General features: G+C 41.9%; 2 protein-coding genes across 2 annotated transcripts; both read left to right on the forward strand.

Annotated features, from left to right (window-relative positions):
* The first annotated feature begins 369 nt into the window (after nt 1-369).
* Nucleotides 370-9,654, forward strand: obi1 (ORC ubiquitin ligase 1). Its single transcript, XM_071915029.2, has 6 exons — nt 370-453; nt 724-859; nt 2,861-2,952; nt 4,046-4,267; nt 5,795-5,883; nt 7,900-9,654. The coding sequence occupies exons 1-6, from the start codon at nt 382-384 to the stop codon at nt 9,260-9,262; spliced, it is 1,974 nt and encodes a 657-aa protein (XP_071771130.1). The 5' UTR covers nt 370-381; the 3' UTR covers nt 9,263-9,654.
* Nucleotides 9,655-11,499: 1,845 nt separating this feature from the next.
* Nucleotides 11,500-13,043, forward strand: pou4f1 (POU class 4 homeobox 1). Its single transcript, XM_071915028.1, has 2 exons — nt 11,500-11,622; nt 12,051-13,043. The coding sequence occupies exons 1-2, from the start codon at nt 11,500-11,502 to the stop codon at nt 13,041-13,043; spliced, it is 1,116 nt and encodes a 371-aa protein (XP_071771129.1).
* Nucleotides 13,044-13,636: the final 593 nt, after the last annotated feature.

The following is a 13,636-nucleotide window of genomic DNA, read 5'->3' on the forward strand; positions in this document are numbered from 1 at the left end:
GAGTGATTAGGAGCCGTTCCTGGAAAGGCATTTGTCAAATGCTGCTGTTGATTAAATATGTAGTCAGTTATGTTCTAAAGTGACAGAAATCACTCACTTTAAAGACTCGTTCAATAAGAGTTATTTGTTTGTTTATGTAAAGCCACACTGATGAGTAGGATAGTAGTACACAGTTCATACAGTATGAGCAAAGTGCGAGCAAGGCTGTTGCCAATGCAGTCGAAAAGACTTCCGTGAATCGCATTTTATAATCGCTTTTTAGGCCTTTTGACTTGCCGTAGTTGTGAGCTACGGCGCGCGACGCCGACTGGTAACAGTGGGAAATTTGTACTTTCGCAGGGAAGTGTGTGTGTGTGTGTGTGCGCAGTACTCCTCCAAAACATGGCTCACAACTTTCAAACCTCAACTCTTTCTCTCACTTTACCCATATCGTGCCAGATATGCCTCGGAAAGGTAACTGCCGTTCAAATTTATAAACACTAACGTCCGTCAGCAGCTAGCTTCAGACAAAGATGATGTGCTTCATGCGATAACTAACTCCTAACGTTAACTGCCAGTCAGCTACATTAAACTCAAGCTCTTCAGTTTGTAACAGAACGGGCAAGTCACTCATGTAGCTAACTAACTTTAATCATGTTTTCGTGTCAAACGCTACATAATGTACTTTATTGGAACAGTTAGCTCAAAATGTGCCAAAACAAGCTAAGTTTTCTTTCGGTACAGGTTCGGCAGCCGGTCATTTGTGCCAACTACCACGTGTTCTGTTCAACCTGCATGGAAATGTGGTTAAAGAAAGCCAGCCAGTGTCCCACCTGCAGAGTCCCTATCACGGCAGAAAACCCCTGCAGAGAAATCATTGGTGAGTAGCAGGCTACAATCAAATGCCAACAGAGACACAAACTGTCCTTAACACAGACAAAAGAAGAGAGGAGGGGGAAACTGAGACTTCAAGTGCGCCCCAGCATCTCTGAGTCAGTTGGTCATGATGACATCATGTCAGATAAGAAAGGACTTTTAAAGTTGCAGTCAGTTTAAATGTTTCTGGTTTTTCAATAGCCATTAGTCATGGTTATGCTTTTGTCCTTGTTGACGACTCTTATTTTACAAAGAAATCAAACATGATGTTTGATTGGGCTTTGCTGAGCAGATGTCAGACATGCATCTAGTTTGCTTCCTGGATAACTTGTCTCTTCCCTGTGTCTGATGCAGCTTCAGTTTGTTTTAAGAAAAATACACTGAATCATGACTGAAATGGACTGTTTACAATCCATCCGTCTGACAGCGGATGAGACAGCAGTTGATTTGTTGTGCACATGCTGAATGGAAATGTGCAATGGTGGTGTTGTGGTGAAATAAACACATTTTACTCTTGAGATGAACTTTGAAACCATTTTGAAATGTATTGCATGGGTACCAACTCAACCAACCAAACAACCTGTGTAAACAAGGACTAATAGTGAGGAGTGACAGCCAGCTCCATTACAACAATTATATTAGCTATATTAAACAGCTTTATTATTCTTAAGTGTTAGTAAACTATCCATTATACCTGCACATTATTTACTTATTGTATTTCTAATAGTGATACCATAGTCGCTTACGCCACTACATGCCTGTTAGTGTCATTTGTGGAGCTCTACAGTCAGGACAGATTTCTCTATCGATCCCAAACATTTCAGAAAATCCAGCTGCGCATGTAGAGCTGCAGATTACAGAGATACAATACCTATAAGTTTCTCAGGCAGCCACACTGGTGTTTTAGCTGAATTAGTAGAGCAGCAGACTTTCATGCGAGGGTCCTGGGTTCTAATCCCAGCGTTAGCAAATGATGACTCTTGACTCTTGAACCCAGTAAGTACAGAATGTTTCTGATACGGTCAATTTAGGATTTTTGAGATATAAAGAAACTAAGAAAACAGTTACGCCCCACACCAGAATTGATCTTTTGATAACATTGACTGATGTTGCACACAGTTAAGAATAGACCTAAATAACAGATTAGGCCTATTCGTGAGTATCATTATTAGTGCCTGCACAATCTAAACAAGTACAGGCCTAGTTTAGGCTACCACTTTTCACAACCGCCCCAATAAGGTAACGTGCCCCAATCTGGTCACAGTTTATCACAAACATGCTTGTTTGTGATTGACATTGCAGTGTTTGGTTTGCTGTAAAACATAAGCTTGAATGTCATCACTCATTAAGTGCATGTGTTTTAGGTGTGAAAAAGCTAAGAGTAATTATCATGAGCAATTATAGTCAACAGAAAACTTCAATCATGACATTCATGGTTTCAAGAAAATATGTGAACACATCCAAGTCAGTGCTTTGAACCGTCAATTATATTCATATTTCTGCTTTTCCCCAGATTTTTCTGGGTGATGTCTCTAAAATTGCACCAGATAGATGTATTAGGCAATGATTTTTGTTTTTGTAACTCTCCCCGGTAGGATGCCCCCAGACTCCCCTACAAGGGTTATGTCGTTGTCTCTTGGCTAAGCCTGATATTATACAATCCTAATCAAGCCCCTGCATACGCAACAGACTAGACCTTCCTGTTGGAGGACAGAATTGTTGGTTGCTAACTGTTTTTTGTTGACAGAGTAAAAATAATATTATAATCCTTGATTTTAAGGTGAAAGACAAACTAATGCATATAGTTAGTGTAGTTGATTAGTAGTTAATTCAGTCTCATTAAAATTTGGCCATGGACATTTGAAAAGGGGTAATGGAGAAACCATGGAAAAGTTTTGGAATTTCATGAGTGAATAGGGGTGGGAACCCTGTATGTATTTTGTTGTCTAGTCTAATTCTCTGTTTCTGTCTGGTCCATTTCTCTACTCCTGTATTTCTGTTACAGGAGGCACCAATGAGAGTGAGCACAGTGAGAGCCATTCTGTGAAGAAATGTCTCCGAAAAACCAGAGGAGAACTGCTTCTGCGGGAGTATGAGGTATTGTTTCATCATACCATTATAAAGGTAGATTCAAGGGTATGTTTTCACTGCAAAAACAAGCAGGATGATTCTCTTGACATGATAAATTTCCAAACATGCTGTCTTGAAAGGCATAAACTGGCAGTGTGCAGGCCTGTTGTGCAGTTTATCGCCACAGAAATGTCAGCCTAGGCTATGGGATACTTTGGTGGTTCCACATTTTAAGTGTATACCTGTGCCAACTTTGGCTTTGAGAATAGCCGCTTAAGAGACAGAATTATTGACGGATAGATTTCTGTCTGTTGGTTTGTTTTGGAACGTCAACATGGTGGGAGAGGCAGAAGTACAGGCAAAGCTTTGCTCATAACAGTACTACTTAATAGAAAAAAGAAGAAACAGACTATACAGTAGAAATTAAATAAGACACTGACCTGGAAAACCTAGTCATCCCAACGCTATACCGGCTTTCTCCGCTTTATCTCTGTTTTGGTCATACCGTTGTCTCTGTGCTCGCCGGTATTTTTTCAAAAACAAACGTAGGAACGCCTCTGATTAGCTAAACAGATGGTGACGAATCAGTCTGTCCAGAAGAAGTTCAACTGGGTTGAACTTTCTGTCCGTAAAAACACAGATGGAAATCTGACAGAGACGGACCTAAGACCTAAGATTTGATGTGAAGCAGCTGAAGTGCTGCATCTTGATAGTCCAAGTTCAGCAAATAGTGGAGGATGAGATGTTCAAAGATGCAGTCTCATCAGTCTGATCTATTCACATTTATTGTCCCTCAAATGCAGTGTGTTATTATATGATGCCAACTCATTGGACTCAACTCAGCTGCCAACTCATTGGAGCCTGAACAGAGTATGGCAGATAGTAGGAACCAACCAAGGATTGATTATTTCAAATTACATGATAGCATTCAGCCATGTTTACCCCCAAAGAGAGGAAAACAACAATATATTTTACAGTGGTAATGGTGGTGACATCCCCAACCCTGTGGTAAGCCTCCGTATACTGTGATGTGGCATTATTGCGGTTATTATTACAACCCTATTTCTCTGTTCCATCTTCTTCAGTGTGTTTCAGTTTCAGGTCATTTCTATCTCAACAGGATGAAATTGAAGGACTCCACAGAGAAAATGAGGAGCTGAAAACAAAAAACCAAACTCTGGAGTCACAACTGAAGACGGCCCTGGATCCCTGCAGCATTAATGCAGTGCAAACAGACGACAAAAGAGTTGACCCCAATGTCCTGGAAGAATGGACAAACAAGTTGAGAGCTGCCTCAGATGTTTGCAGTAAAATAAAGCAGGACATGGATAAGCTTAAGGAGGTATGCAACCTATAATACTCCAAAAATTGCACATTTTTTGATACTCTATTGATCCTTGAAGGAGAAATTTGCCTTTCCCTCCTCCACAGGGAGGTCAGAGCACAGGCTCAGCTACAGAGCAATGCCCCTAGAGCTGGTAAGGGATTAGTGTCTTGCTCAAGGGCACTTAAGCAGGGCAGATGCTTGCCATCAGGCGGGGATGAAGTGCAGTCTCCCTAATCACTACATTTACATTTGGGCCTTAAACCTCAATGCATTGACGTATAAAAAGTTAATTCCCTGACGCTGAATAAATTGCAGTGGTAGTTATTTTGTACAAACTAATGGCATAGCCTGCTTTTAATGTCCATCAGTGCACACACAGGTGGAATTTCAAATACCTTATAATTGTAGTCTTTCTAGAACAGGTTAAAGCTTGATATATGAAATCAATATATTAAATCAATATGTAAACATTCTGCATAGCCTTGTTAAAAGCTTACCACACTATTCCTCTGCCTGACACTTTCAAAACGAGAAAGAGCTATATTAAAGGATAAGGCTGGTGTTTTTTAATGCATTGCTTACCGTCAACAAATCCTATGAAAATAACAAAATCAACAATGCATTTGCTCTACTCCCGTTACTTTCTGACTTCCCACGTACCGTTTTTAGCCGTCAACCCGGAAGTCATTTGTCAATTGTAAGCTAAAAACCTTGAAATACAGCTCACAAAGACATAGTTTCAATTTTAAAAATCTAACTGTTACCACAAAAACTCAGGCTGTTGTAGTTATTACCAAATCCAATTCAAATGGGAACAAATTCTTCATTACGCCGGGGACTATTTTCGGTGCTACGGAACTACTTTCCTGAGATCGCAAACGTGTTTACAGCCGGCTTATTAAGTTGTTTGAGGAAAAAGTCGGCTGGCCCGGTGCATCGTGATGATGAAATATGCTGCCCAGAGCAACGGCATGGCTCTTTGACGTGTTTTTAATAATTTTTTTTAATACAATGGAGTTCTATGGCTGCTGGGACATGGCTTCATTGGGCACCGGCTACATGGACGAGACTTGTTGGTAAAACAAAATCATTGCTGATTTTGTTATTTTCATAGGATTTGTTGACGGTAAGCAATGCATTAAAAAACACCAGCCTTATCCTTTAAGACTAACACACTACAACATACTAAAATTTCATCAGAGTAGAAATGTCAAAAGTGTTCATCCCGGTTCCTCATTTCATATTAATGAAATGGGTAAACACAATGATTAGTTTTCTTTTGTTTACCCAATTAAAAGTTGAAAGAGTTGTTATTATTATTACACAAGGACTGTAGGTTTGGTGGGAACACTTTTATCACAGTCACTTTTATGGATAGTAACACTAGGATAAAGAAAAGCTTACTTCATATGAATATGATAACCGTAAAAAAAAAGTACTTTGCATAAATATTAGACTGGATTGATTTGATTGAAAGGTAAGTTGATACCTGTACGGAATGATTTGTTATGTGCTGAAACTGTTACTTTCCCCCATCCTTAGGCAAATAAGACACTGCGGTCTCAAAACGTCGACCTTGTACAAGAGAATATGCGATTGAAAGCAGAGGTGGCGAGCAGATCTCCTCAGAAGTATGTATCCTTCTTAATGTTCCGTCTCTGAAAATTACTTGCAGTCAACTCAAAGAACAAAATGCTATTGACCCTTTGCAGATTTTTGTTAAAGCAGCATACTGGCATTATAATTTTGTTTTCTCGTCTAAATTTAGTCTGTTTGCTTAAATGAGTCATACTGTTTGTGTCATCTATTCATCTAATCTACAAATTTGTCTGCATTTTGCCCTGTCACTCCCAGTGACTCAAATACCTTTTTGAAAATACATCTCAAACAGGATTGGCAGCTTTGGGTGCTTGAGCCCTGTTAAACTAGTGGCCTATGAAACTATCATCATGTAACTGAATCATAACTGTATAATTCCAAAATACCAAAGATATTCATGAGGAACATGGGATAGCAGCACGGCAAGACTTGGTCTCAGTTTACCATTTTTTTTTATTTTGGCTTCATCAGGCTATCGGCATCAAGCCTGCTCTGATGAAGGCTTTATGCCAAAACGCGTTAGCCAGATGAAACCAAAATAAAAAAAATGTTAAACCGAGACCAAGTCCTGCTGTTTTCTGGATTTTTGGAGTGCCGATATCCCATGTTCCTCATGGCTTTCCTCATGTTTTAGTGATAGCAGAACACCCAGCCAAAAGGGCTACAAGAGGGAGCGCACCTGCTGTACATTTGAACCAAAGATGTTCATGTTTTGAGGTTCATCAATGTCCCAAACTTCGGTGCCTAGGGAAAGATCACGGCTCATGGCAACTGGCAATCTGCAGGCTGCCAGTTGCCCATCTGAGCTGACCCTGTTGATGGTGTGTATTAAGATTGGCTTTTAATCACTCGCATCACATAGAAAGAAATGGCAAAACTGACCCCATGTCAGCATTTCAGGGGCATTATTATGTATGTCCTATCATATTTTCCAAAACGATTTTTATGACAGTATTTGGCACATGCCTCAAGATTGTTGTCACAGATAGCTTGTACAGACAAAATTAAGTCTTCTGAGAGCATTTCAGATGCACTTTTGAGGCACTGGGAGCTATGAGGTAATTCAGTTTCAATTCAGTGATTCTGACAATGGAAATGGATGCAACTAAAGATATCTGGTGTAGTTGTATGTCATCACTTACCGCTGAAGTTAGTAACGCCTGGTTGATTCTCTAGTCCTACCTTCCTCAGTCATTGCAGGATGGCCTCTAAATGTTTTATCCAATCAAACCTTTAGAGATCACTTTCTAAATTTAATCTCCAAATGATGAAGTTAAAAACAAGTAACATCTTTCAACCTTCAGCCAGCTATGACACTATAAGTAAGTGGACATCAGGCCGGTATAGGAAGTTGGTAAAATATTTTTAAAGGATAAAGAACTAATCAGCGTATTGGCCATCTAGAAGCAAAACTGTTTAAACACACACAAAAAATCATATTGCATGCATGTATCTCTAATTGATATGCAGGCTACTCCTCAATCAAACTGTTTATTTTTCTGTTTTGCTCAGTTCTTCATCCAAACAGTCTGCGAATCTTAGCTCCCCACTGCATGTAAAATAAATGCACATCTATTGATTTTTTTTTTTTATATCAACTGCTTGTTGTAGTATGTTGGCGTGGCCAATGATGGATGCATTAGAAATGGAGCAGTCTTATTGGTTATTGAGCCTAATAATATTTAAGTCGACATATTAAAGTCATATCATGTTAACAATGTTTTTTATTTCTCATGGTTGTATTTTCTTGTCCATTCAAATGGACTACCTTCTATTAGGGAAACTTGGTCAAGGACATGACAGATTTAAACAAAGATGTATTTTTATGTGTTTTGCTGTATTTTTGTTGTATATTTTATGTTGTGTTTTCTGTCACACACTTGACCAAACAAACACTAAAGCCCTGCCAGGATAATTATTTTTATTCTGGCCTTATTGATCCTTGAATTCTTTCAAGGATCAGTCACATTGTATTTCCTCAGTCACATCATATTTTCTCCATGAAACTTAGCCTGTGAAGTTAAAGACACTAAATGATCTGTCCTCAGGTTTGGCCGTTATACAGTGGCAGCACTGGAGGCAAAAATCCAGCAATATGAGCGTGATGTGGACCACCTGAAGAGGGCTTTGGAGCGCAGTGACCAGTACATTGAAGACCTGGAGTCTCGGGTCAGCGAGTGTGAGAGGAGACCTCCGGAAACGCAGGACGCATGTGGGGATAGCAAGGCTGGGTCAGAAACTGTCATGGAGCAACAGAGAATCAAAATGATGAAGAGAAGCTTGAGCGACACAGAGAGGGAGTCTATCTGCAGCAATCCAGAAGCAGAATGTCAAACACTCTCTGGCAATCACAGTTTGATCTTCACACCCTCTGCAGGACTTCCCGATCACAGAGAGTTTGGTGAGAAACTGACTGGACAACAGAAAGATAAGGACTTGGAAAGCACCTCCTCTGCACACTTTTCGCCCTCCACTCCGTCCTCCGCCTTCCGTTCCCTGACTCTGAAAAGCCCCGGCATCCGTGAGAAGAAAGTTGCTTTTAAGCCCATGTCCTATCTGAGGAGGCTCAATTTTGAAGAGTTTCCTGGTCTTGGGAACAGTGGCAGTACTCCCTCCACCACAGAGAACCAATTCTCCAGCGTCTCTAAATTCCCCAGTGGCTTGCCGCCCGGCACTGAGGTGAAGCCCTCAGAATCCGACTTCTGGGGCGCTTGGCAGAGCTCCCAATCTAATGACCAGTCCGATCCAGGCCCGAGTAAAGAAACTTCACCAATGGTTAAAGGAGCCGCGTCCCATAATCTCCTAGGTAACGAGCCTGATGGCTTCCAGATGTCCAGTGAGGCATCCATGGACGCAGCTTACCTCGACAAAATCTCCGAGTTGGACTCCATGATGCTGGACGGAGAGAGTTCCAGTAGCCGGGGCTCGCAGCTCTCCCTCGCTTCCTTGCCTCCCGCAGACTTGGATGTCACTCTCGTCCCAGAACCAAAAACCTGCTCCGATATCTCCACAGGCTGCAGTGGTAAAGGTGAAGCTGCGATGGAGGGTCGTTTGACTTCATGTGACGTCATGGATGGCACCTTGAAAGACACGGGGGAGGAAAGAGCTGCTAGACCGGCGCCAGGTACGGAGGATGACGCCCATGGGAGCGAAGGGCCGTCTCAAACTGATGAACTGTCTTTCGACTTGCTGTTTGATCAGTTGGAGGACAATAAGGATGGTTCCTCTGGCTCTCTCAGTCCAGCAGGCAAACACCATGATCACCATGTAAATCCCGCCTCCTCCTCCTCCTCCAAACCTGTGAACACAACAAGAGACAGACAAACACTGAATATCAGTCAGCCAACAAAGCGAAAGTCTCACAGTCCCTTTAACACAAGCAGTCCCACAAAACTTTCAAAGCTCATGTGAAGGTTTTAAAAGCTTTCTGTGTGTGTCGCCTTCCTGTACCATGCAGTATAACATATTTTGGTCTTTGTCACACATATTTGAGAACATCAAATCCATACATTGTTGCAGATTTAACCCATGAATGCGATGCTTGGGGATTGATCTAGTCTTGACTTTTTGCTGACTGCTTGACATCATTGTCTGTTGTGATATTGTATGCATTGAGGCAAAAGGTGACACTTTTGTCAGATGATAGTTTTTGTCTTGTCTGCCTGTAGATCCTAGTAGCAGCTAAATAGATTTTTAGGTCAGTCTTTGCATAGAGCCAAACATTACACTCTAAAACTTCTGTTCTGTGCAAATCTTTCGCTGTAAGTTGTTTTTGTCATACCATAACGCATAACTTTTTCTATTGAAGCATTTTTATCAAACTTACTCTAAACTCACTTATACACCTCAAGCTATATAGTATAGACATGGTCCTATTATTAGTATATAATCTTCTCGTGATGACATGCTCTATTGAAAACTATTGTGAACATGTATGTCATGAAAACCATAAGGATATAATTTTGAAAACATTTTTACAATGTTGTTAGATGTATTTGGAAATAAAATGACAATACTCTGAGTAACAATGTTTGAAACTGTTGTTATTTTATGTTTACCAGTTTGTGTTTTTTTATCAAAAATACTTTAGGCTACAGTGCCATGAACACATCTTTTAATACGGGATACATTGGCAATCAAAGTCTTAACTCTGTCGGTCTTAAAGCCATTTGTGGTGAAATTGCCATATTTTTGTTTCAAGGATATTTTGAATTTTCAGTGAGGTTAGGATTTATCGTCTAAAACGTGACATAATTCCTCAAGTAGCCTATTGGATTTTTTTTTTCTTTTTTAAACCAGATTCCTCTCCTTTGATGCCACTGTCTCCCGATGCGTTGCATTCCTTTAAACGATAACAATTATTAATTTGCCACCATTATTAAATAATGGTTATTAAAGAAGTGAAAGCATGGACTATTCACGCCGATAAATGCATGTTGTACAGCAAAACACATTACAGAGACCTCACACGCGCACAGTAATTCCAGTGTAGCAGAGAGCACCTTATTTATTATGCAAATTTAACGATATCATGTATATTTCACATACCTCTAATCGCTGCATGAAATTTTAATTGGGTAACCGTTGTGGTTTGAATAAATGAAGTGTTAATTCATTGGGATTAATTAATTTAGGTAAAGACTGTGTACAAGGTTACGCTGGTGTATTAAATCAATTTGTTTAGTGCTCATCTGGCGATGATGGGCTTTAATGATAAGGCGGGGGTCTCATTACTTCCAAGGGTTAAGATGAGAAACGGGACGAATAAATGTAGGACAGTGGGCCAAGATCACAGCCTATTGGCAAAGGGTGTGTGCATAGCCAAAATTTACAGTGCAAGTTACCAAGTACTGTAGTATGGTTTCCTGTGATGAAGTCAATAAAATGTTTCCCGTGAATGGAATGTAAGATTTTCATCATGCAGCGTTCAGTAAAAACATTTCTTTACTGTCTTTATGTTTTAGTCAAAACTTTTGCAGTTTTGGCATCAAATAAGCATGATGATATGCCATGAAAACCAAAACATCATTATATTGAAAGCAAAGTGGCCTGTATTTTCTGTTTTTCCCCTAATGATTCTATTTGAAAACAACTCTACAAAAACGGTCTAAAATAAAAGCCTACTAAAAAGAAGTAAGACCGCTTTAAACTGCTTTAAGTCAATGATTTAAGGCCTCTAAATGCAGGATAAGGCCTAAAGGCATTGGGACCCGCGCAGTTTCGTGTCTGGGTGGAGTGCAGTGAGCCCTTAAAACGCAGGCGTCTAGTCTCCAGTCGTAACAGCCTGCCCTATGAGCAGTTTTTTTTTTTTTTTTTTTTTTTATCTGACAGCCCGTTCACTGTTCTGGCAGTTTATGTCTCGCGAGAGCTGCCGTGCACGGGCTTGACGAGATCTGAGGCGCTCAGGTGTAAGAGCCTCTCTCATCCCCAGCAGTGGGAAACAGTAGACAGATAAGTGCGTCTGAGAGACTGCAGGCATCTCTGTGATCTCCGGGCTCAAGGCTGCACTCGGCGCAGCACACAGCGAACTACATTGCATCATTACTGGACAGGCAAAGGATCACTGTGTATCTATGACTATTTTTCCAGCTCTTGTAGCCGTTTCCCCCCCTTATTCCCGTGCACTTTAATTGGAGAAGCTCGCCAAGATGATGTCCATGAACAGCAAACAGCCGCACTTCGCCATGCATCCCTCCTTACCCGAGCACAAGTACACCACCCTGCATTCCAGCTCGGAAGCCATAAGGAGAGCCTGTCTACAAACTCCACAGGTAAATTATCCCCGAAAACTTCCGTCTTTGTCCTTTTTTTTTTCTGGTACCCAGGCTGAATGTAGCGCTGAATGCGGTATGTGCGTAATAACAAGGGGCGCTCCAAGGCACATTCAGCCAAGACGCACACTTAATGTTTTTTTCATGTATTCCACGGCAATCACTCGAATCGTCTGTGATCTTTTTGAAAGCATGCTCACGCAAAGCCTGGCTTTACTATTTTTGTATTAATTTTTATGACTTGAGGCTTCTGAAGGAATACTCCGGCTGTGTTATGTGTTGCCAAAAGTCCCGGCTGACAGATACATTTATTCATGTTTTTCTTTTTTTCTCCTGTCATCTTTCTTTCTTCTCCTTGCCTTTTCTTTTATCTTATTCCTTTGCACCCCTTCATTCTCCCCTCCTCTTCTTAATTTTCGCCCTTGCAGCTGCAGAGTAACATATTTGCGAGCCTGGATGAGACCCTGCTGGCCCGGGCTGAGGCTTTGGCGGCCGTGGACATCGCCGTGTCCCAGGGCAAGACGCACCCGTTCAAGCCCGACGCCACCTACCACACGATGAACACAGTGCCATGCCCGTCGAACTCCACCGTGCCACTGGCCCACCATCACCACCACCACCATCACCACCACCACCACCAGAACCTGGAGACGGACATCATGGACCACATCAACTCGCCGCCTTTGGCCCTGATGGGCAGCGCGCACGACGGGACCGGCGGAGGCGGTGGCGTGGGTGGTGGAGGTGGCGGCGGCGGGCTCATCTCCACCCCCTCTGCCCACCCGCACTCTCACTCTCACATGCACGGCTTGGGCCACCTCTCCCACCAGGCTATGGGCATGAACTCGCCTCTCACCCACCACGGGCTTTTACCTGGCCACCACGGAGGGAATCAAGGCGGCCCGGGGCTCACTAACGCCGGACTCCCCTGCATCAATGACTCGGACACAGACCCAAGGGAGCTGGAGGCTTTCGCGGAGCGCTTCAAGCAGCGGAGGATCAAGCTGGGGGTAACCCAGGCGGACGTGGGAGGCGCTCTGGCTAATCTCAAAATCCCCGGCGTGGGATCACTGAGCCAAAGTACAATTTGTCGATTCGAGTCGTTAACTCTCTCCCACAACAACATGATTGCGCTCAAACCCATCCTCCAGGCCTGGCTGGAGGAGGCCGAGGGGGCCCAGAGGGAGAAAATGAGCAAACCGGACATTTTCAACGGAGGGGAAAAGAAACGCAAGCGGACCTCGATAGCGGCCCCAGAAAAGCGGTCTTTGGAGGCTTACTTCGCCGTACAGCCTCGACCGTCGTCCGAGAAAATAGCAGCTATAGCTGAAAAGTTGGACCTGAAAAAAAACGTGGTGCGAGTGTGGTTTTGTAACCAAAGACAGAAGCAGAAGAGGTTGAAATTTTCCGCTGCTCACTGATGGGCAAAAAAAGAGTTGTGTGACTGAATCTGGGGACCAAGGGACATTAAGACACCATTTTCAGTCTTTTGTCTCCAACGATTTTAAACGTTGGTGCACAATGGGCTTTAGATACCCATTTTATGAGGCTTCATATATCTTGTTTATTTTCACGTTATCGGTGAATGTGAAGTATGCAAATAACAGATTACACAAATTTCGCTCAGTTGTTTCGAGGGAAAAGTATACCGACGTCGACATTGCCTTTTAAAACATGTGGAAAGAGGTAATTTGCTTGATTCTAGCGAGTTATTTTCTTCTAATAGGCCTATTATTTGAAGTATAGCCATTTACGAATTACCTCATTGATTGTTGAACTGTGTTTGGTTTGATTTTTTGTCGTTGTTGGTATAGAATTATTCATGAATCTGTTCATTTATTCATCTGTTATGTTTTTTTTTTCTTATTTGGAGGCTGCTGTAAAACTCAAATTTAGTTGCAAACTTTATGGCTATGAATCTAACAATTTTAGGCCTGCATGAAATCCTAATTCACAGGCAGTAATTTAGCCTCTGAATGTGGAAATATAGGCTGTCACCTCTATAGATATATTT

The sequence above is a fragment of the Centroberyx gerrardi genome, chromosome 1 (genome assembly GCF_048128805.1).
Source record: "Centroberyx gerrardi isolate f3 chromosome 1, fCenGer3.hap1.cur.20231027, whole genome shotgun sequence".
Lineage (NCBI taxonomy): Eukaryota > Metazoa > Chordata > Actinopteri > Beryciformes > Berycidae > Centroberyx > Centroberyx gerrardi.